General features: G+C 44.0%; 2 protein-coding genes across 2 annotated transcripts in view; one reads left to right on the forward strand and one right to left on the reverse strand.

The window, feature by feature from the left end:
* The window catches only part of LOC135200834 (transmembrane GTPase Marf-like), a 79,801-nt gene extending 78,008 nt beyond the window's left edge, over nt 1–1,793 (forward strand). The window contains 2 exon segments of the mRNA XM_064229523.1: nt 995–1,115; nt 1,117–1,793. Of these exon segments, the coding sequence (XP_064085593.1) occupies nt 995–1,115; nt 1,117–1,203 (208 nt within the window). The 3' untranslated portion in view covers nt 1,204–1,793.
* A 1,893-nt stretch (nt 1,794–3,686) lies between these two features.
* The window catches only part of LOC135200505 (DNA mismatch repair protein Mlh1-like), a 76,341-nt gene continuing 54,734 nt past the window's right edge, over nt 3,687–25,293 (reverse strand). The window contains exon 13 of the mRNA XM_064229155.1: nt 3,687–4,350. Coding sequence (XP_064085225.1) covers nt 4,195–4,350 — 156 coding nt within the window. The 3' untranslated portion in view covers nt 3,687–4,194. The remainder of the gene's footprint in view (nt 4,351–25,293) is intronic.

The following is a 25,293-nucleotide window of genomic DNA, read 5'->3' on the forward strand; positions in this document are numbered from 1 at the left end:
ATGTTGGTGAAAACATTGCATAGGCTGAGGGGAATTTTATAATGATTTGTGCCTGATGTAATGTTTGGGAAATAGAGGTTACGTATATGCACTCACACAAAAAATTTTAGAATCAGATATTTTAAGCAATTACAATGAACAACAAAAATCATTTCATCAATCTGTTGATGTATAATTTTTCATGAAATCCATTGTTAATGCACAGAGCACTTCTGAAATACCACAAGTGTGATGCCTTCTGTGCTTTGTGTGTAATTGGTGATTATAAATTAATTTTTTGACGATAACTATTAACAATCTCTCTAAGATTATCAAAGAGAAAGCAAATCTCACAGGGATATATAACTATAGAAGACCTGGTATAGATGCCATTAGTCCCTGGATGTAAAGTGTAATTTTAATTCTACCGGTTTCCAGCAGCTTGGCGCTAGTAAATCCTAATGTTAAGACCTCAGGTTTGTTAGTTATGAAAAATACAAATTAGTTTACAAATTTGGTATTTTTGGACGAGCTTGTAGATTACTTTGCAAACAATTTTCATCATTCCTGAGAGGAAGTAGACCCAAAGAACCCAACTGTTGATAAAATGAGTAATTCATATGAATTTGAACTAAATTTCGCACAAAGCATTCTTGAAATTTTAAATGAGCCTGTGCTTCCGTTAAAGGAGAGATTGAGTTGAAGTGTAATGAAAATAAGGTGGGATTGTGAAAAATCTGTCTCTAGAGCATAAGGTTCTGCGCCTGGTTGGTGACCAGCTTCCACTCATATACGCATTAGTTACCAGATGCCACAGATTCCTTGTTTTGAGTCTTAGATTGTTTTTTTAACCAGTTTCAGCTGGCACAAGAAGATTATCCTATTGTTAAGACCAAGGGTTTGTTAGCTATGTAAACAAATTGATTAAAAATTTGTCATTACTGGTAATAATATGTAGTAGTCACACTACAAGCAATTCATTTATTTACCCCTTACATGTTACTACTTTTTATAGGGAGCTCAGCGGTACATTTGCCCGTCTTTGTCGATTGGTTGATGAAAGTACCAGCGAGATGCAGAGAGATGTACGATCCTTGGAACGTGAAGTGCAGCAGTTGGAGGATACTACGGGGCTATGGCAAAAGAAAGTTGAGAAATAAAGCCCACTATTTAGCTAATGAGTTAGATATCTTTCAGCAGACTTATTTGTCATCTGATGAGTGATTACTTAGGAAAGATTAGTAAATATATAAGGTTGAGTCACAGTTTCATAATCCAAGATTATTTTGTTAATGTTGAGTGTACAGAAAGAATATTTCATATTTTTAGTATAGTTTCATCTCATCTCATATCTATGAAGGAGAGAGCATTCACTGCTTTATAATTATATACTAATTGAGAAAGGTAAGTGGCATTATTATTTTTATTATTATTGATATCGCTACCTATGTGAACCCCATAGTAAATAATGTGCCTGGATTATATTTCAGTGAAATTGATCAAATTTGTACAATTTTAGTTGTTTTGTAATCCAAATAAAAGTAATATTTTGGGTAGAATAGAGTAAAATTAATCATTTCATGCTGGAAAATATGTAGATTAAGTTTACCAAAAAGCATGAATTTTTTATTAAGTTAGATGCCAGCTTGCAAAGAATTAATTTCATACATGAAATTTCATCACAAGAATTCATGTAGTTAATAATGTAGTTTATACCTGTTAAATCATTAGTAACTTGAAAGTTTTTAATAGGAAAATATGTGATGCTGTTCATCTGTAAGCCTACCTCTTGAAGTGTTTATTGCATTAAACAACTTGAATGTTTCAGGCCTTACATTTGGGTTCTTTTTATGGAAAGTCAGTACAAATTTCTTACCCATATAGAATTTTAACTGTTCTTTTTATGTTCTACATTTTGACAGTGATTACATTTGTGCAAGACATTATTGTATTCAAGTTGCCATTTATATTAAGTCTTATAAATGTCAGTAATTACAAATCTTACGAACTGAAAACACTTTATATAAAGTAACTGGTTTACCGTAATATTTTGAAGCTTACACTTATGTTTTAGTGTTTTCATGTATCTTAATGATGACAGTTTTTTGTCACCTTGGCACTTTCCATACTTATCAGAGTGCTCATTTTGAACAATATTTGCTTTAAATTTTTAGATTTTTTGTATTTAGTAAATTAGTGAATTAAAAAAATTAACATGGGGTGTGGTTGGTAGCTTTGTAAACAACAACAAAAAGTCATAAGGATTGTATTTCTCCCTGTATCTTTGTAGATAGGGTGTTCTAAGTTGCATTCTTCTCCTGTAGTAGTTTTGAAAGAAAAGATCTGCCTGTTTTGTGTTTAGTCCATCTTTACAGCCATACCTAAAAGTTAAGTAACATTAACAGTGGTTTTAGTAATTTTTGTATCTTTATTACAAGAACTGATTGAAAATTTTAATCTAGTTTTTAGCTTGACAAGAAGACAGGTTCTGTTCTATAGTTTAAGAGCAGACCATATCAATAAAGTCTACTGAAATCAAAGTAAAGAGAATGTATATAGTTAGGTAATGATAGGATGGAAACTTAAGTGATGGATAAGGACTTGGCAACTAAGAAAGGCCGTTATCTATTTACCATTCATATTCTTGGTAATGAAATTTTCTAGTGCTGTAAGAGAAATAAATATTTATTCTAATATACTGCGGGGAGTGGGAGAATGTGTGTTTTTTCTCTTGTAGTGGACATTTTCTTTATTCTTAATATAAAATTTTATCTACTCCTACTAAAGTGTAAGACAATTTATAAAGTTTGATGCATCTAAACAATTTTCTATCAAGCAATTAACACCTTACACCAAGTTAGCGGTTGTAATAGTTTTTACTTAAGCAGAACAGGAAATTTGGGAAGCATTAATTGAAATTGGTGACCCGAGATGTATTGCGTGGTTGTATATGAAATTCTTTATTTGTAAATATTGTACATGTCAAAAAATAAAGGTGTAAATAAAGGCCTTTATGGGCAAGTGGTGTTAAAATGAAAAAAGTACTGAACATTTATGTGAGAAATCTTTTCCATTATAGATGGAAGGTCAAAGTCTTAGTATGAATTATTATTGTAAATTGTAACATACTAAGGTATGAACATCATTGATGGGTATTGGTATGAGGAATGCCATTCCTGAAAAGGTTGCTAATTCATAGATTAACAATTGCAATTTGATGCTACAATAGTTATTGATTAATCTTGCAAAGGTTTGTATCTGCACATCTTGTGCAAAATTGTATATCAATATTCAAGCTTGGTATTGTTGCACAATATTTTGGAAGCCAATCCTTATTGATGTGGGTTTAGTATCAAAATTGCTTTAAGTCTTCTCAACTTAGTATATTTTATTTAATTACCTAAAAATTGGCTTGGATAATTATTGTAAATATTTTGGAAATATTGCTTTTTATAATATATCTTTAGGTCAGTTTTTCTAGAGTATGTGACCAAGCACTTGTGCTGTATTTTTTTTTATAGAAAGGTTATTTTGATTTACGACTTAAAAGAGGATTTACCTTCAACAACATTTAGAACTCTAGTGAATTAGAATTCTAGTCAATAAGGTTTTGAGCTTTATTGCCATTTTCTTTTATAAAATTTGCATTTATTTTGTATAAATACATTATAAAGTAAAATCCTGGTAGCTAGAAATGTGTTTATTAAAAAGTTGTACAGATGATAGTCTTTATTTACAATAAAGTTTGGTATCAGTGTGCCATTTTTACGTAGAAGAGCTGTGAATGTTAATTCAGTAAATGTTTATTATGTACATATTTGCCTTCCCTCTTGAGGTATGTAGAATCCCACATCATTTTTGTCATTATGATGTGAAGGTGCATATAGTTTGTTGTAGTGTAAATAATGTAAACTGCTGGACATGTTATAAATTAAAGTTTACCATAGTGTAAAAGTTTCATTCACTTTATCACACTTTTCTGATCTCTGATTTTAATATGGCTTAATGAAAGTTTATCACAGTTTTACCTTTGGTACAAAAAAACTTCTTCCTTTAGTTACCTAAATGACCAAACCTGTGCATTTTAACATTAGTGAAAATATATTCAGCCTTGTCAATGAACAAGTGCATACTCTAAAACTAGAGAAGTGATTAGACTATATGTATATGATAACTATCAATTATAGGACAGCGAAATTTGCTGAATTAAGTAGGCTAACATCTTTCAAAGACCCTATATAAATCTGTGAGATTTGCAATCTGCAAAAATGTAGTATCTTGAGCAAAGTGTTGTGGTGGTAGCAGAGACTTTCTCACAGCAGGATATATAACATGCTCTACCACCCACTTCCAGTTGTCGGTTGCTTCAACCTGAAAATATATCACGGCTTTATTTGAGAGCTTTAAAAATATATAAACTAATTTCTTTTTGCGCATTTGAACACAAAAAAAAACTAAGTAAAATCATACAAGATGATTTAGTACAGAAGTAAAACCATAAAAGATAATTAGTCAAAATCTTGGTTGGTACTTGAGGTAGATCTTATTTTCCTGATCAAATTCTCAATTTCAGTGCAGGAAACCACAATTCCCCAACCAGACTGGATTATTAAGGTAATTTTGGATATCATAAATGTGAGTAGTACTCTTGACCTCTTAAGAGGCCAGGTAGTAGTCTCTTCCATGTATATGATTACTTGTCCTTTTCTGTCTGATATTCTGAATCTTTACACTTCTCTTGCTATAGGGCACCGATAAGAAGGCGCATCTTTACCTTGTACCAGTATCTCTCAACTACATGTTTCTACAGTGATAAGATCTGCAAATTAACAACTTTCAGGGGTAAATGTCACCTCAGACATGTTCTGAAACGCCAGGATTTTCCAAGGTATTACACCCAAAATTTTGTTGTATTTTACAAAAATACAGCTATTCAATGGTTTATGGTTAAACGAGTACTAATTGAGATTGCTCATTACTGTCCTGCTGATATTTTTTCCCTATGGGAGATGGGGGAAGATAGGTGGACATGAACCATATCTGCCCTATATACCACAAGTGCTTGATGTCCCAAGGAGCCCGATGTCTTAGGCACCTATGCCTAAGTCAACTCTGCCAACAGATAATCCAGCAGAAAGATTCCATTCCTCTTGGGAAGATATACTTCCTTGCCAATGACCCTGCAATGAGAGAAATGTGAAGACCCAGAATATACCAACATGAATAAGATTACCAACAGTTTCTTGATAACTCATTGCACAACCATAAGGTCATGGAGAGAACTAATTGCATTTCTAGTATCCACAAGACTTGAATATCCCAGTTTGGTTGGAGAATGTGGTTTCCTTCATTAAGACTGGATTGTATCAGGAAAATAGCCTAAAGTTAACTAGGACATAAACAAGGGCACTCTCAGCAGGAAACAAGGGCATACGACATATCTCGACAGTAAAATCTCTTTCCACCTGCTTTGCACATCGACATCTCTTGAGATCAACTATTAAGCTGATAAAATGATTCAGAAGCAAGGGCTGAAGGTATTCCAAACATCTTTTCATGTTAACCAAACTCTCTCGGGCCTTGTCTTGAATAGAACAACTTTAGATAATCCTTAAAAGTATTTTGCTTAAAAGTATTTTGCATAGTTCCTTCAGTTCCAGCTACATAGCTTTCTACTTTTAATCTCTTCCTTTTGTCTCTCCTTACCTAATAGTCCAACTTCTTTAACTCTGCATTGCTCCAATGTCAATCTCTTATTTTAAAACAGAATTAAACCTTTTGGCGAGTAGAAAAGTGATTGTGGTTTTGTCAAATTGACGTAATAATGTTAACTAAAATGATGTTAACTAAAATTAAAGACTGTCAATGGCACATCACAACATTGTTCATTTTCAGTGCAGGTGCAGAATGAACTTATACAAGATCCTTCTTAGATATTGATGTTAAAAGGATTACTAACCCTTAAACGCAGATTGGACGTATTAAACGTCGACGAAAATTGTCTGTCGGGTGCCGAACCGACATATTGTACGTCGAAGCAAAATAGTTTTTTTTAAATTCACGGAAAAATAGTTATATGCCTACCAGGCGAATACTTGAATCATGCGCCTCAAGGGATGCTGGGAGCTCACGGATCAAGCTGCTGTTTTGTTTACAAGCGTTAATCAGGTGCGCATGAGCGAAATGCCTTCTTCTCGCACCAGCAAGCATCAGCGACGCGTCATCCGAGAGCGATGTTTTGCTGCAATTGTGTTTTGCCGAACTTTTGCGAGAGTTTGAGTATTTGTGGTGGTACAAGACGTACGTAGAGATGTCTGAACGTCGTATGGAGTGCAAAAGGCATTTTAAATCTCGGAGGGATCGTGTGAGACGTATTTTGGACTTGGATGCTGGCGAGGGACCAAGCACCCAAGATGACCTCGCTCCTCAACACCGTTCTGTGCGGCCTCGAGTGGCTGAAAGTGTTCAAGCCACAATGTGTCTCTCGTGTGTCTTTTATAACACCTAGGAAGCATCAGGGTGTCCTGAGGGACACTCATAGGGATTTGGGAGGCCTCGAACCAAAGGACATTGATGATTACTTGTTAGAGCTTGATCGGGAGCATGTCGCAAGTCCTCATTTTGATGGCGGTTGGTCATCTGGTGACAAGGACATCACTCCCGATGTTAGTGATGATGAATATTTGCCCCCAATGTCTGTACAAGGGTCACAGGCTGAAAATGAGTTGGAGTTTAGTGGTTTTAGTGCTTATGAGGGGGAATCTGAAGAGGAGGAGGAGGAGTTATCGTCTAGTTTTGTCACCAATGATGACACAGAAAGCGAGGGCCTAAGTGAGGGAGGTGGAAGGGGGTCCGAGTCGTCCCCATGATTACGACGAGTCATGAACCCATCCAAGAAGAGGTCGTCCAGCAGAAGACACGTCGGCAGGGCCGAGTTATGTATGAGGAGTTTCATGTCGAGCGGCCTGCCGTCATTGGGCACTACAATAGGCACATGGGAGGAGTTGATCTCTTTGATCAACTCATCCAGTATTATCCCTTTGCCAGGAGAACCAGGAGGTGGACACAGAAGCTCCTCAAATACATTCTTCAGTTGGCCCTCCAGAATGCCTACATCCTCTACTGTGGGTACGCACCATAATCCAGACCTCCGGAGGTTGTCCCACATCCAGTTTCTCGAGGTAGCCGGGAATGCCCTCACCAACTTTAATCCCGATGAGTGGCCTTCCCTCACTGCCCCCCTGCCCAGAGTTCCAGATCTGCCCATAGAGGAAAGAGCAGATGTTAGGAGAGCCAACTTCGGTCGTCCTGCTCCTGCCGCTGCTGCCGCCGCCCTTGATGATTCCGCCCGCGCTCAGATTCAGACTTCTCATCGGATAGTGGACCCTGCGTGTCAGCTGCAGCCAGGGGATCACACACCGGAGCTCCTACAAGGGCGCAGGCAGAAACAGTGCCAGGTGTGCCATATGAATGGCAGAAGGATAGACACCTGGTTCTTCTGTTGCACCTGCAATATAGCTCTTTGCAGGTACGGGGAGTGTGACCGCAAGTACCACAGTGGGGTCATACATTGGAGTGTGCCTACCAAAGGGACAACGGAGGGCGCACGCCACATTGTTGTAATATTTACTCCATTTCATATTAGCCGTTACATAGAGTTTTATATATGAAAATATGTGCAAGTTCATGTAGAATACAAAAAAAAAATTCATTGTTGTAGCTTTTATCATTTTTGAAATATTTGCATATAAATCATGATAAATAAAAAAAATCGACATTCGGTCATCTATAAACTCAACTGAAATGGTAGAAAAATGCAATTGTGATCTAAAACTCTTACAGTCTAGTAATATTCAATCATTTGTCTTCATTTTGAAACAAATTGGAAGTCTCTAGCACAATATTTCGATTTATGGTGAATTATTGAAAAAAACATTTTTTTTACGTCCGCGCGTTACGAATTCATGTATCATTTTGTGATAATATTTTCTCTGCGTTGCTTTAATCATTTTACACTGTGTTACATACCAAAATGATTGCAATTTAGAGTACAATACAACGAAAAAAAATGAACTTGTTAGCTCTAATGGTTTTGCTCACAGTGCAATTTGTATACATATATGAATTTTTTTTCGCGCTGTCATATATATATTCCAATATTTATATATAATAATATTTTTTTTTCATTTCTGAGTGTTGCATAGTAAGCTTCAGGCAATGACAAAAAAAAAAAAGGAGCCAAAAATGAACTCTTAATCTTGAAAACTAAGCGTGCTGTGATTTAAAAAAAAAAAAATTTTTCCGCTTCGGCGCTCACTCCCAAATCCCCCCGGTATACGGGAGATTGATTGATTGATTATGTCTGTTAAAAACTGGTGTCACAACATCTTGGTTATTGACACCGAAATAAATTTAGATAAAAAGTAGAATTAAATCTAAAATTAATTTAATATAAAAAATCTAAAAATATATTTATATGAATAAATTTGTTCAAATATATAAACTCTTACATAGATATTCTATTATATAATCTAGATTTTGTTGAGGAGGCCAGCCCCCTCATAAAGATATATAACTGCTCTATATTACAATCCTTTCCTAGAATTGTAGATAGGATAAAATTACCTCCTCTATCACATCCCCAAGACAGGAACCTATGTCTCAAATTCCCAAGTCTGGGACATTCAACCAGCAAATGTCTCACAGTCAAGGGCACAGTACAGTTCTTGCAAAACGGAGGATTTTCACGAGACATCAAGAACCCATGGGTGAGTCTTGTATGTCCAATCCTCAATCTGCACAACATCGTTTCGTCTCTTTGGCATATACGGATATGACCAAGGAGACACTGATGACGTGATACTACGCATTTTTTGATTAGTTAAAATATCCTCCCACTGGGACTGCCAACATTTTTTAATTCTCTGACCTACTAGAGGATACAAGTCCCGATATAGTAGTAGGCATCTTGTGGGTTCTGGGGAGCTGACCGCAGACTTTGCAAGTTGGTCAGCTTTCTCATTCCCAGCCACCCCAACATGGGAAAGCACCCAACAGAACTTTATTTCTTTCCCTCTTCTTTTTAGTAAAAGCAGCCATTCCAATATATCTAAAATCAGAGGGTTTAAAGGGTTAAAAGATTCCAGCGACTGAAGAACACTTCTTGAATCACAATATATAATAAAATTATTTTCATTCCGAATTAAAACTTCCCTTAAAGCCTTTAAAATTCCATATAATTCTGCTGTAAAAATCGATGCAACAGATGATAACCTGCCGCTCCTCTCTACATCAGGGAAGGCTACTCCAAAGCCGACGCCAGCATCTGACTTTGAGCCATCCGTGAAAACTGCAGTGGAGTTAACATGTTGCAAAGTGTTTTAAAATATTGACTGCATGGCCTCACTGGACAATTCTGTCTTGGTAAAATCAAAATATCTGTAGAATTTTACCCCTGGGAAGTTCCAGGGGGGACTAACTGAATATTTTGCTGGTAAAATCTCGATCCTTGGCATGTTTAATTCACGGACAATGGTATTGACTCTTAAAGCGAATGGATGAGGTTGCTTGGGATGATTTTCATAACTCTGCCAATGCCTTTCCTTTCTCATACAAATGCTGGTTAAAGACTTAGGTAACCTCTGGAATCTATACCAGCTCCGAACCAGCAGACGCTTGTAATGAAGATCCAGTGGCACCTCATCAGCATCTACTAGCATGCTCTCGGTGGGAGATGATTTAAATGCTCCTGTACACAACCGTATTCCTCCATGATGAATTGAGTTGAGCATTTTAAGGCTATTTGGCTTCGCAGAAGTGTACACCTCACACTCATGACTTAATTTTGAAAAGACCAAGGCTTTATATAATCTCATCATCTGAGTTCGTTCTGCACCCCCCGAAGTGTGAGACAGGACTTACAGCAAATTCATTGCTTTCAAGCATTTTGCCTTAATATATTTCAGATGTGGAATCCAGGTCAGCTTGCTATCAAAAATCAAACCAAGAAACCTTGTTTCACCAACACATGGAATTCTCTGCCTATGAATGAATAGATCTGGATCAGGGTGGATTCCCCTTATACGACAAAAGTGCATACTGTTTTACTAGCAGAAAATCTAAAACCATTAACCTCAGCCCACTTAACTATATTATCAATGCAGAGCTGAAGGCGGCATTCAGCTACTGCCATCCTTGATGCTGCAAAGGAAATTGACAAGTCATCAACAAAAAGGGTATATGTTATATCTGGGGAAATTATTTTAGAAACCCCATAGATTACCAAAGCGAACAAGGTTATACTTAAAACACTTCCTTGTGGTACTCCTTCTTCTTGATTGAACACATCCGACATTGTTACTCAAACCTGAACCTGAAATATCCTATTTTTTAAAAAAAGCCTTAATAAAAAGGGGCAAATTGCCTCTCAGGTTACATTCATAAAGGACCCTCAAAATACCATATCTCCATGTTGTATCATAAGCCTTCTCTAGATCAAAGAACACAGTGATGTGATGCTGCTTGTCAGCAAAAGCTTCACATATTGAAGATTCCATTCGTACCAATACATCAGTTGTGGAGTGCATACTCCGAAAACCACACTGAGCATGTGTTCACCATTTTTTCCATGATCTTACACAAACAAGATGTCAATGTAATTGGGCGATAATTTTCTGTCTTGAATGGATCTTTTCCAGGTTTCACAAATGGCAGTAATTTTAACTTCTCCCAAAGCTTGGGGAAGATATGTTCTTGGTAAATTCTGCCAATAAGGCTAAATATGAAAAGTTTGGTATTTTCAGGAGTATGCTTAATCATTGAATATGTTATATCATCCAGTCCAGGAGCTGATTCATTACATTTATTCAAGGCTGATTCAAATTCTCTAATAGTAAAAGGAGCATTGTATTGCTCATGTTTTAAGGTATTAAAATCAATTTCGACCTGTTCCATTACCCGTCTTTGAGCTGAATAGGGTCTATCATCATTTTTCTTCGCAACATTAGCAAAATGATTAGCAAACTCATTTGCCACTAACTGGGGGTCTGCTACCTCGCAACCATTGATCTTGATAACTGGAGGTTGATAAGGAGTGAACTTGCCTGTTATTTTTCTCTCTTCCAAACTAGAGTCAGAGGAGTTTTTGAATTTAGTGAAGATATGAAGATCGTCCAAGATTCTTTCATGCTTTTTTTATTTCCATGCGAAAATGAGCTTTTGCTTTGCGAAATTCTACACGGTAATACTCACATTTTCGTCTGCGGTATCTGGTGAAAGCAGATCTCATAGTTCTGTGAGTTTCCTGGCATTTACAAGTCCACCAAGGAACTGGTCAGCGGATAAATATGCCCAAAGTCCTAGGTATAGATTGAAGACCAGCTGAGAACATTATTGTATTCAAAGTCAGAGCATCATCTACACAGGGTGATAGTCCATTCAGCAGAGTCATCTATCGAGCTGTGCTCCTGGAATGCTGCCCAATCAGCTTTACCAATGTTCCATTTAGGTAGCCTTGAAGATGGAGGGCTTGATGCTACACTCACCACTATTGGGAAATGGTCGCTGGTAAATGTATCATTTATAACTCTCCAAATAAAGTCAATAAGACAGTCATCACTACATATAGATAAATCAATTGCTGATAACTTGCCTGTTTGAACATGAAAATGTGTAGACTCCCCAGAGTTGAGAATCCCAACATTTTCATCTTCTATGATGGAACCTAAGCATCTTCCTCTTTGATTGGTGACGATGTCACCCCAAAGAGGGTTTCAGATAATCATATCTACCAAAATAACAAAAGGACGTGGTAACTGTTGAATAAGAGATTTAAATTCACTGATTGGGAAGACTTCGTTAGGTGGTAGATAGAGAGAGCATACTGTATATTTTCTTTGCAAATGGATCTGCACACCTATCACTTGCAATGCTGATTGGATATTTATAGGATTTTGTGGGGTGTCATTTTGAACATATAAAACGACACCACCATGGCTTCCATTATTTAAATTATAGGTGGAGGGATAGGATGCATACTCTCGTGGGCTGGGGCATGTATTATTACCAATCATGGTCTCCTGCAGAGCTACACAAACAGGAGACACCTCTGATATAAGCAGCCTTAATTCTTCACACTTAGCTCTTAATCCCTGACAGTTCCACTGGAGAAAATATGATATTGTTAAGATACAATAAAGTTTGTTCATACTTACCTGGCAGATATATATATAGCTGTATTCTCTGAAGTCCGACAGAATTTCTAAAAACTTACGACACACGTAGTGGGAGTAGGGTGGTTAGTACCCATTCCCGCCGCTGGGAGGCGGGTATCAGGAACCATTCCCATTTTCTATCAGATTTCTATCTCCACTGTCTCCTGAGGGGAGGTGGGTGGGTACTTAAAATATATATATCTGCCAGGTAAGTATGAACAAACTTTATTGTATCTTAACAATATCATTTTGTTCATGAAACTTACCTGTCAGATATATATATAGCTGAATCCCACCTTTGGCGGTGGGAGAGACAGAAAAGGATTTAGGAAACATATATATGTAGATGATTGACATCTTGGTTCCTTACCTGTTAGCATAGCTGACTTCGTGATTACTGTCACCCAAGCCTGCATCTGCTTCACTAGTTGGTGCGCTCTAGATGATCTGCCAACGGGGACGAGACCACAATGTGACTAGACCATGACCATACTCAAGAGGACAACGAGGCAAAACCACCACCTAAGTTAGCCTAATCAAATACTCCCATATACCAAAGGCTAAAAGAAGGGAAGACCGCATCGGCTGCCGACCCTACAACCATAAAACTTGCGAACATTAAAAAACTCACCTACCCTTTTTCTATGGAAAGGATGAGTGCTACCTCCTGCCCCCAAGATAGTGTCTGCGGCGACGTATGGTCCAAGAGAGTAACAGTTCTCATATGTCGTTCTGACCTCCCGTAAATAGTGCGAGGCGAACACCGAGTTACTTCTCCAAAAAGTGGCACTTAAAATATCTTTGAGAGCCATATTTTTCTGAAAGCTATAGAAGTCGAAATAGCCCTTACTTCATGAGCGTTAACTTTTAAAAGCTTAAAGTCACTATCTTGACAATAAGCGTGCGCCTCCTTAATGTGTTCCTCAAAAAGAATGCCAGTGCATTCTTAGACATGGGCATATTAGGCCTCTTAACCGAACACCATAAATTCTCCGCAGAACCTCTACACTCCTTGTCCTACGAAGATATTCTTTAAGAGCCCTAACAGGACACAGGACTCTTTCTGGCTCTTGACCAATGATTTCTGCCATACCTTTTATTTCGAACGTCCTAGGCCAAGGGTTGGAAGGTTCTCATTCTTAGCCAGGAATGACATACTCAAAGAGCAGATTGCATTATGCCCTTTGAAGCCGACGTGTTTACTAATCGCCTGTATCTCGCTAACCCTCTTCTTCGCCGTCGCCAGAGCAGTTAGGAATACAGTTTGTTTCTTCGTCCAAATCTCGCAAAGAGGCAGAGTAAATAGGTTCGAAGCGGCTTCTTGACGTTAAAAACTTGAGAACCACGTCCAGATTCATGAAGGCAACTTAGCCATCGGTACTTTAGTGGTCTCAAAAGATTTCAGTAGATCATGAAGGTCTTTATTATTAGCAAGGTCAAGACCTTATGTCGAAAAACTACAGACAAGACACTTCTGTAGCCTTAATGGTAGACACTGCGAGCTTTAAATCTCGTCTGAGATAAAGAAGGAAGTCGGCGATCTGGCTCACAGAGGTCGTGGAGAGGAAACTCCTTTCTTCCTACACCAGCTCCTAAAAGCTGCCCACTTCGACTGGTAAACCGCGATTGACGAAGGTCTCTCGTGGTGGCGATAGCTTTAGCCACAGGTTTCGAAAAACCTCTCGCTCTGGCCAACTTCTGGATAGTCTGAACGCAGTCAGACTCAGAGCGGAGAGGTTTTGTGGTACCTCTCGAAGTGGGGCTGTTTGAGTAGATCTCTCCTTAACGGGAGAGATCTCGGAAAATCCACCAGGTAGGACATCACCTCTGTGAACCAGATCGCTGCAGGCCAAAAGGGGGCGATTAACGTCAACCTCGTCCCCTCCGAAGCTGTGAACTTTCTCATCACTTCCCCAGATCTTGAAGGGGGGAAATGCGTAGAGGTCTAGGCCCGTCCAATCCCATAACAGGGCGTCTACTGCTACTGCCCCCGGATCGAGAACTGGGGAGCAGTAAAGCGGAAGTCTCGTCGTCCTTGCGGTGCAAAAACGTCCACCAAGGGGCGTCCCCAAAGACTCCACAGCTCCTGGCATACGTCTTGATTGAGGGTCCACTCTGTCGGCAGCAACTGACCTTGTCGACTGAGGAGATCCGCCCAGACGTTCTCGACTCCGGCAATGAACCTTGTCAAGATCGTGATCTCTCTTGCCTTCTTCCCAAATCAGAATTTCCTTCGCTAGACGAACAGGGAGCGGAGAGTGAGTTCCTCCTTGCTTCTTCAAGTATGCCAGGGCTGTGGTATTGTCCGAGTTGACCTTGAACCACTCGACGGGAGACTTTGTCCTGAAAGAACTGGAGCTCTTAATTGAACGCTGCCAGCTCCTTGAAGTTGATGTGCCAGGCTACCTGTTCCCCTCTCTCCAGGTGCCTGACACTTCCTCCCCCCCTAGTGTTGCTCCCCACCCCGTGGATGACGCGTCGGAGAACAACACTAGGTCGGGGTTCCGAAGCTTGAGGGATATGCCCTCTGAGAGCTTTAACAGATCGAGCCACCATCTTAGATGCTCTTCACCTCTTCTGAGATGGTTAGGATCATATCGAAGTTGTCCTTCTCGTCCAATTGTCGACAGGAAGAACTGAAGAGGTCGGAGATGTAGCCTCCCCAGGGAAACAAACTTCTCCAGCGAGGAAATGGTCCCCAGCAGACTCATCCATTCCCTCACCGAGCATGAATCTTTCCCTAGAAAGGCTGACACTTTCTCTATGCCTTGTTGCTGACGTTCCTGGGACGGAAAAGCCCGCGAAAAGCCACTGAATCCATCTGAATCCCAGATACACGATGGACTGTGTTGGGGTCAGATGTGACTTTTCGAAGTTCACCAGAAGTCCCAGGGAGCAGCTAAGACAGAGTCGTTTTCAGGTGGTCCTTCAGGCACCGGGTCTGCGAAGAAGCTCTATGAGCCAGTCGTCCAGTAGAGCGAGAATCCTGATGTTGGAAAGATGGAGCCACCTCGCCACATCTTCATTAAGATGGTGAACACGAATGGGGCCGTACTCAGACCAAAACAAAGAGCCCTGAACTGAAACACCTTTCCTTTCAGAACGAACCGAAGGTACTTCATAGACTGGGGGGTGGGGTGTATCGGGACGTGAAAGTATCGCGTCCTGAAGATCGAGTGATACCATCCAATCCCCGGTCTTAAGGCCCCTAGAACTGACTGAGGTGTCTCCATCTTGAACTTTTGCTTTTCTATCTAGAGGTTCAGACGACTTACGTCCAAGGACTGGCCGCCACCCTCCCGAGTGTTCGGAACAAGAAACAACAATCCTGTGTAAAATCCTGGCGTAGCCAGGTCTAAGACCTGTTCCACGCTCGTTTCTCGAGCATCTGCTCGAGCAGTTCGAAAAGAATCCTTTGCTTTCTTGAGGATACGACGGACAAGTCCCGGGAGTGGAAGTCAGAGGGGGAGGCTTTACGAACGGAATCTTGTACCCCTTCTCTATGATGTTGAGAGACCAGGTGTCTGCCTCTCTTTCTCTCCAGGCTCCTCCAAACAACTGAAGCTGGCTCCTACCGGGTGACTGAAGGCACGCATTCTCACTTCTTGCCCTGGACTTAGCCGGGGCTCTACCTCTAGGAAGACCTCTTCCTCGGATACAGTATCTAGCTGAAGATCCTCCACGAAAGGGCTTCTGCTTCTTAAACGACTGAACTCCTGAAGACGTGGAAGGTACAGCAGGACGTCTCGACGACTGTGTCAAAAGGTCTTGAGTAGCTTTCATCCTGCAGACTTACTGCCAGATCCTTCACCAAAGCCTGGGGGAAGAGATGACTCGAGAACGGCGCATACAAAAGTTCTGTCTTCTGTGCGGGAGAGACAGACTTAGCCGCAAAATTACAATACAGCGATCTCTTCTTCAAACACACCTGCATGAAAAAGAGATGCTAATTCCTCTGAGCCATCCCTGACGGCTTGTCCATGCATGACAAAAACACTGGACAGCTCCCCCAAGCTGATCGAATTCTGGCTTACGCGACTGGTTGTCTAGTTACTCCGAGACACCAGTCTAAGAAGTTAAATACTTCTAAGGATCTAAACAGACCTTCAACAGATGATCCATCTCTGACGTAGTCCACGACACCCTTCGCTGAGGCTAACAGAGCTTCTTCTTGAAGCATCTACAACGCTGGCGAAATCTCCCTGTGCTGACGTCGGAACCTTCAAACCTAACTCCTCACCGGTTTGGTTTTCATACACATCCCTGCCTTAACCGCTAAGCCTTAGACGGAGGCAGGGGCGAAAGTGGTGCTTCCTTAGCTTTCCTAGTCTCCATCCAAGTGTTAACTTTCCGGAAAGCCCTCTTGGTAGACAAAGACGTTTTCATCTTAACAAACCCTGGTGTCTTCTTAGCTTTCGACGACAAAAGAAAACTGCGATGGAGGAGAAGGAGAGCAGCAGGAAGGAAGGTATCTCCAAAAGAATCACGGAGCAGCCGAGCCAAAAATGACAATTTGTCGAAAATTGCATTTTTCCTAACTATACAAACCTGAGGTCCTTTAACAATAGGAAGTAGCTAGCGGCAGCTGGAACGGGTCGAAGCTTCGAACAAGGGGAGACGGTAGTTAACTGCTTGTCCGACAGTCGCGCGCCGCGCGGACTGGGAGGTAAACAAATCACTTTTGCTTTTTGGCCCATGCAAAATACGCAGAGTGAGGGGTGGCATGAGGAGGGACTATATGTAAAGGACCTCAGGTTTGTATAGTTAGGAAAAAATGCAATTTTCGACAAATTGTCATTTGTTCCGATACGTAATACAAAACCATCGGTCCTTTAACAATAGGAAGACTCACTTCTTGGTAGGAGGAATCTGAGTCTTTGATGAACAGACTGGTGTTCGTCCATCCCTGGAATGCCTCCCTGGTCGTAAGAGCGAGGGAGGGATCCAAGCCTCTGTCCGATTGATCGGGGTGTGCACCGCAGGATCAATGGTCAGACCTCTGGGCCGAGTACTAGAGAGAGGCAAAGCGTATCTCTTCGTACCAGCAAGCAAGAACTTGTTCCTGTTTGCAAGAGGCAACATAAAGTATGGGTTGTCTCAAGCTGGCATCCCACTCCTCCCCCTTGTGGAGGAAGTGGTGGATATACGCTCCTATCCCTAGTGAAAGGGATAGAATGGGGCTCTGTTGAGTAGCTCACCTGCATCTTGTCCTTATCCAGCAGGGTGCGACCGTGTCCCTCTAACCACAGGTAGAGGGGAAGAAAAAGATGGGAAGAGGAGCCAGTCACACTCTCATTCACTCATCCATTCTTATGGTCACACCAGGACTCGATGCTGTTCAGCCTGCGAGGGTCTGGGTTCGCTACACAACGTGTTGAGCAGCCACCACGGGTTCCCAAGGAAAAGATCCAAGGACCTGTGGGCAATATCCCGAAGGTAGAAGGAAGGGCATGTGGTCTGGTTGACCAGACCCCTGCCTTCAGTACCTGCGCCACGGAGAAGTTCTTGCGGGACAAGGCAGCATCTCCTTCGCATCGAAGGCGGTGAAGTCCATTAGGGAGGGGATTGTGAACGACTCGAACCAATCGTTCAGGGACCGAAGGGTTCTGAGTCTTCACTACGAAGTTCGGTACGAAACCGAGCGTCACGGATCCCCATCCCCTGGATGCTTGACTTCGCAGGAGAAGTCATGCAGTTCCTCAGAGGAAAAGAAGAAATAGTCGCATGACCTATCCTTCTTCTCTACTTCGGTGATGTCCAGTACCCATACTGTTCTGTCCGTTTGCACGAAGTCTGTCGCATCCTCCTATCCTATGCAGCGAAGTTCTCGGTAGTGGAATAGGACACCGACACTCCATGGTGGGTGTCAATGGTATGGGTGGTCTGTGACAAGCTATTAAAACGAAGTAATGATTGCTCTGCAACAACCCCGAACTAAGTCAACAGCGTAGTTCGTAACTGACTCGGCCGCTCTGACAGCTGCCGACTGACTGCGTTCGGTAGGAGGCAAGTTGTCAAAGCATCCGAGTAAGTCACGTGACCTTCGCCTTTAAAGGGTTATGCCCGAGAGACCAAAACAAAATAATGTATTTGTTTGTCACCAATGCCGGACAGCGAGGTGATGATTCTCTTAAGGCATGTGCCCAACAGGCGAAAGTCAATTGCCTTCTAGAGACCGAGGTCCCTGAAGGTAAAACATCTCATGGTTGTTGAATCTCAGCTAAGGAGAAACAACACTATGCACCGTTGAAGACGAAGGTAGATATTGAATGCAACCTACGTCTTCACAGATGAATCGAGAGAAGGATTCTCAAGATTCATAACCTGTGCTTACAAATGACTGAAAACGCTAACCGCTATTTCATTATGCTGTCCGGTGAGAAGTCGTAGTTGCAATGAAAGCGGGGCGTTCTTCAGTAATGAAAACACAGGGGAAAGCCGCCTGAAGAACTGCTTCTCATGGGCTGAACATTTGGGAGTAGAGCTGTCAGGTCGGAGAGTAGGCGATGTCTTCTAACAAATCTCGTAATTCGGTTGAACAATGAACAATTGTACACCTACGAATAAGAGATATTTTGAAGACAAAACTCAGATGTCTGCAAAATCATTCGCATTATCGCAGTGCGATGCAGCGGGAGACTTGTACAGACTTCTGTTACCGTGCGGTAAACAGAAAGATGAAAGAGTCCAAGAGATATCTCTGTTGAAAATTCTCGCAATGTCGAAGGCGATGGAATCTGCTAGTCACAGCAGTAGATGGGTCCTTCATTATTGCGAGAATCCCCGTTAATCAGAGACCTAAGTCCATGATTGTTGGGCAGAGATACGGTTCGGTAGTCAATCAAAGCAGGGCAGAGAGAGACATACATGACCGTGCATATCGGAGGCCCAGCTGATACTGAGCTGCTATCAGGCAGTTCAATACGCAGTAGTTGAGCCTGAGCTCTCGCTGACTCGTCATCCTGAGTTGCCAGGTAATCCATTATTCCACGAAGGAATGCGTTCGGCTAGAACTACCGAGCATAAAAGATCTGGCTCGAGCAAAATTATATTGTTTAGGCGAAACGAATTTCGGTAAATATAACAGTTGAAATGGTGTTGTCGTGACAAAACCATAAGTATATAAAATTGAAACTGAAAACTCCTGGGAGGTTGCAGGCAACCCCGAGTTGCAGTTCAATTAGAATACTTCTCTTATAAGTCGCAATCCGTAGTTTAACTAGGATATGCGCCTACCCCTCGGACAATTCAACTGCTTAGTAGAATCATGTCGCGAGGTTAATATACGTAGTATATTTGTAGGATTCTGAACAACGATCTCCATCCTAAATTCTTTCCTTCAAGAAAACAAAATAAGGATTGGAGATCGACCACCTTCGATCTCTATCAAAGAGAGTGAAGGAGAAGTCTTCCTCGAAGGAAAGCTTCAATGGTGAACAGAATACTAAGACGATAGTTCAAGCCAAACTGGATATTCCCGTCCGATCTTCTCTAGTCCAGGTTGGTCGCCTACTGTGAGAAGTTTCTTCAGCAGCAGTCTTCTTCCCAATGCTAGAAATTCCAGGAATTCGAGCATAGGCGAGGTTCCCGATTATCGTGTATATCGGGGATTCTCGTCTCGCTCCACTTTGGACCGTGGTCTCGCGTAAGTGTTTGGAGATCGTAAAACTCGAACACTGAATGCGTTAGAAATTCCGTAGAAATTTCTAATGCAGTCTGCGAAACCCCCACCGAATTCGTCAAACGATATCGGCTGGTGATCCTCTCGATTCCCGTAGAATCGAGAATGGGGCAGGATTCCTCCTCAACGACCGGGCTTACGGTCAGGTAGGACCCGAAGGTCCCCCGGTAGCGCAGTCCTGAACGTGGGATCCTACAGAGAAATCTCTGTAGGATCCCTCCCCTTTCCCTCGTAACCGTAAGGAGAGAGGGAATGGGGGAGGAATTGGATACTCGCTCGCCTTCCCAGTGGAACTAGCAGTTTGGAGAAAGAGTAGGGAACAGCCATCGCCTTGCGGCGATGGCCTCTCAGAGCCTGGGAAAACGTATTGTCAGGAGAAACGTTTTCCAGCGGATGGTTACGAACTCTCACTGTAGGTAAGGGTCTGCCGCCACTGTGAACGTCGTCTGGGTGGGGCTGATCGACACCTGACAGGAGAGAGCCGATACCGTCCTCCGACTCATTCCAGTCCTCGTCGAGGTCGAAACCTCTCAGGAGGACCGAAGGAGTATTCAAATACGGTGTCCGAAGACACGGTAGAAACGCCGCTGTCGCAGTAGAGGAGAGGTGGAAGTAGCTTGATCGACCGGCCAGAACTGAGAGAGCCTTCTTGCCGGAGACGAGAGACTCTGGTTCGAGACAGAATCGGCAAGCTCAATCTCGGCAGACCCACGTCGGTTTGGGTTCCCTCTCGGGCCCCAAAACGACTCGAGCAGAGACGTGGCTCTGCTGGTGGGAGCGGCAATCCTTCCGCAAGGTCATTATGCTGACGAATCAGCTTAATGACTTCTGCAAATTCCTCTGTATCTCGGGAGTAACCGTGTCTTGCGGAGTAGGACCGTCCAGTCCCTCCAACAAGAACAGATTCCCGAGATACTCCTCCTTCAGAAGGAGGAACAGCGGCAGACCCCTGACGGTCGCCTCCAGCTACTTGCGCGTATGTCCTGGTCGGTCCTGGAACCGTGCCTGGTCCATACGGCGTCATAGCTGGGTCACGAGCGGCGCACCTCTCGTGATCGCCTCCCTCGGTACCTCGCTCCTACCCGGTATAGCCCGAGGAGGTTGAAGGTACGGGAGAGGCAGACCTGACGCTCCCCCCTCGCTCGCTGGCAGGACCAGCGTGCGTGGAGGGCTGCTGCTGATCGTCAACCCGCGGTGACGGTCGAGCAGCAGGCCTAGCCTTGCCGCTCGCCTGGGGGCGATTGGCTCGGCTGAGAACGTCGAGACGATCTCTAGCGTCAGGCGAGCTGCCGCTGGTCACCGTCTCTGCCCGGTCCCATCGGGAGCGGCGGACGGGTGACCTGCTAGGCTCTCTGTCGCGTCGAGACCGGCCAGCGTCCTCTCGGCGCGTCGAGCCGCTGGTACCAGCCGTGGCTGGTACCGGCGGCCGCGGGGACTCCTTCCTCGCCTCAACCCGTGGCTGGTCAGCGACCGTCACGTCAGCCCGAGCAGCCAGTTGATCGCTGCGAGAGCGTCCAACTGCCTGGCGAGAGTCGTGTGCACGACTCTCGCCAGTCTTCTGCTCCGCGCCGCTGTCTTGACGGCGAGCGAGCTCGGGCGTCAAAACTTTGGCTGGACGGTCTTCTTTGGAAGAGCGTCCACTCGGTGCTTCTCGCGAACGAGAAGCAGGCCGAGACGGAACCTGGTTTAGCGGCAGAACCGCTAGCACAGGTGAGGACGCACCAGCGAGGCTGCACCTCTGGTCCCCGTCGACTTCTTCTTTGCAGAAGAAGCGACGGGCCCCGTTCCCGAAGGAACAGGAGGACCAGCAGAAGAGCTCCCCGCAATCTCGCCTGGGGCGAGCCGGGCCCTTAGAAGTATCCCGAAGGAGTCTTCTTAGGGGGGGAGGAGGCAACCTTCTTCTTCTTCGGCTGTTTGGCCTTAGAAGTCGAAGGGGAAGGAGAGGCAGCAGACGACGAAGAAGACGACGAAGACGATGACGACACCTTCTTCCTCTTCCTCTTCTTCTTCGCCAGGCTCCGCAGGACAGACGTCAGGTCTTCCATCCAGGAGGGAGCCGGGGCAGTTGCCGAAGCAACAGGGCCCGACTGCACCTGTCCGGAAAGACCTGAGACTGTGACAGCACCACCACAGCAGGAACAACAGGAACAGGTCCAGGAACAGCAGGCAACGGCAGGAACATCTGAAGTGAAGTGAGCAGCCGGCACCTGATCTGAAAGGGAATGAGCGGCTGGGACAGCAACAGGTACGGCAGGCACGGCAGGTACCACAGGAGAGCCAGGCGTCCTGTCGGCAGCTACCGTCATCCTCGGCACTGGCGGCAGGTCCAGGGGGGTACTCTTTGGGCAGCGGAAGTCCGGGGTCGGCAATACAAAGAACCCAGGTGGCGGTGGCACCGTCCTCTTTGGCACGGCAGGAATTGGTTTCTGGATTGCAGCCGTGGGTGTTACCGACATGACATGTGGTATGTACACCAGGTGCGGTGGCATCTCATATGCTGGTGTCGAGATTGTGGTTGTTGTAGTGGTTACCGTACCATGAGTGACCACTGCCGACCCCGCCAACCGCTGAATCAACCCCTGTATGCTCGCAACTCCCTGCAGTCCCAGCGACTCCCACACCTGTCCCAGGTCGTCCTTCGCTGATGGCACACCTGCGGAAGCAACAGTCGGGTTAGTTAGAGGGGCTTCCTCGGCTGGGGGGAGAACAACCCCACCCAGAGCGGACGGAAGACCCCGAGTACAACTGGACGTCTCCGGGTAGCGGGAGCCCTCCTCCACACTCGACGGATCGAGAGAGGAGAAGGACTCCACTACCCCCCCCCCCCCCCCCCCCACCCCCGCAGGGGAAGGCGCGAAACGTGGGGGCTGGCCGGGGGCAGGAAAGAGGACGAAGTGTCCGTTACCAAGGAGTCACTGGACTTCCCGATGACTTCTTGGGCGGCCTAAGTCTCTCCTGCCCTCGTATAGCACCCACTGCGCCTCGGATCAATGCATACACGTTACACAGGGCTCGTTGCGGGAGCACTCTCGCCCCACTACAACGAGTACAAACCTCTTGAGGATCTACATCTACATCCAAGGTCGTCTCCCACGGATGTAGCACCTGCGGTAACATAGATAGATTAGTAAGAGGGGTTCCCTCACGCACGGGGGAAGACATGCCCCACCCCGAACGCAAGGAAGACCCCAAATCACAAAAATACAAATGGAAGAAGCTGAGCGGGGGGCAGGAAGGAAGACGAAGAATCGGATACCAAGGGAGTCGCGGGAGAGCTTTCCGACGACTTCCTGGCAGACTTCGCTTCCCCCACCCCGCACAGCAGTGAAAAGTAATATGAAAATGAAACAGAATACTGCCCCTTGCGATTCACCTTCATAGAACTTAAAGGAGAAAAGATCAATTCCGGGTAAGAACGGAAACTTGATCCAAGAATAATTGATGTTACTATCATAAAAAATATATATGAAAATGAAAAACAGGGAAATCACTGCACTTGCGGAAATTTCCAATTTTCACATTAAAAAAATCGGTAAGGATCCAATTCCCGGGTAAGAAAGAAAATTGATCCAAATTAAATTCCATGCAAATAAAAAATAAAATGAAAAATGAAAAGAATATTGCAATTGCGAATCCACTTTCATTGCATTCTATTATACAAAATTAAAAGGCTCGTGCCGAGCGCAATCACACTCTCGGTAACGAACGCACAGGGCAAAATTATAATGAAAAGAGTACTTACATTTTTCAATTACACACTTTCGCCCAAATACATGACTCGGCGCGAGCGCGCCCGCCCTCGGCACCGAGACATAATTCAAGGGTTCAATTCATGAAAAGAGAGGAAATCGCCGCATCTACGGCGATAACTCCATGTTGGTTCATAATTAAGTAATGAAAAATGAAAACAGTGTACTTACAGTTTCATTTTCAAGTCAAACAAACCATTAGTAGAAAACACAATATAAACAAAGCATGCCTACGACGATGAAGCCGGGCAGAGAGCGATGACGAACAGTCCTTCACACCCGCGGCCGAAAGCAAAAGTGATTTGTTTACCTCCCAGTCGCGCGGCGCGCGACTGTCGGACAAGCAGTTAACTACCGTTCTCCCCTTGTTCGAAGCTTACGACCGTTCCAGCTGCCGCTAGCTACGTCCTATTGTTAAAGGACCGATGGTTTGTATTACGTATCGGAACAACTGATAGTCTGAAGAAGACGACGTCGAGGGTTGTTCTTCATCAACCTCTTCCGAAGAACAGCTCAATTCCCCTTCTTCCTTACCCGAGTTAAACTCCGAAGAAAGAGGAAGAAGACCTTTCACTCCAAGTCTCCTATCAGACCGATGACGAGAAGAGGGTAACGTATCCTTAACAGAATCGTTAGCCGATACAGGGGAACAGCAATCACAACTTGAGTAGAACGCGAAGTAGAAGGAAGACGTGTAGCGTCATCTAAAGACTGCGGAATAACGTCCGATCGAGAGCGAACTTCCGTACTCGCGTCCAAGACGCTCTTACGACGATGTCTATTAGCGTCCATCGGAGCGTCAAACCATGCGTCCCTCCGAGCGTCCCAAATCAGCGTACCAATCAAGCGTCCAAGTGAGCGTCCAACGAAGCGTCCAAAGAAGCGATGAGCGGACCGTCCCTCCTAGCGTCCCTCGAAGCGTCTCTACGATCGTCCCGCGAAGATACAGGAATAGACACTTGACGAGCGTCCCGATGAACATCAACACAAGCATGACGAAGCGGAGCGGTGCGTTCCAAATTCCGTCCGTCAGAAACTAAAGCATCTTCATCAGAAACGTCGATGTCGGAACGCCGAGCGTCCTCACGTCGAGAAGAGAGGGCAGACTGAAGAAACCTCTCTCTCTCCTGACGTTTACTTCCACCTCTAGACGAACGCTGGGGAGAACGAAGTCTAGACGACGAAATAACCATGAAACGGGGTGGGGACGAAAGACGAGCAGGCGGAGAGACTGTCTTTGATCTCTTGATCGGAAGTCTATCATCCTTCTTACGGCCAGAAAACGTTTCCTTTCTGACTTAAGTAAAGCATCCAGTTGTCGCTGCATAGCAAGGATTACCTCCGTCTGCGAAGGATCTATACGAGGAGAAGAGCCATGCCTGCGAGAAGGTGAGGGGCGTGGGGACGCCTTCTTCCTTCTGCCAGGAACAGCCTTAGCTCTAGAGCGACTGGGGCGCTCAAAGACGTCCTCATCGGAAGACGACTTAGCCTTCTTCTGGGGCGGAAAGGACACGCTTTCCGGAGAAGAATGCCAATCCGACAAAGCATGACGTGAAGCGTCCTGATCTTGAAACGTCCTCTTCAACGGTCGCGAATCCGAACGAGATTCCCACCCCTTGCGCAGGGGAGGACGCGTCGGAAGACGAGAAACAATCCTTTAGGACACGTGCTC

Source organism: Macrobrachium nipponense, chromosome 27 (genome assembly GCF_015104395.2).
Source record: "Macrobrachium nipponense isolate FS-2020 chromosome 27, ASM1510439v2, whole genome shotgun sequence".
NCBI classification, from domain to species: Eukaryota; Metazoa; Arthropoda; class Malacostraca; order Decapoda; family Palaemonidae; genus Macrobrachium; species Macrobrachium nipponense.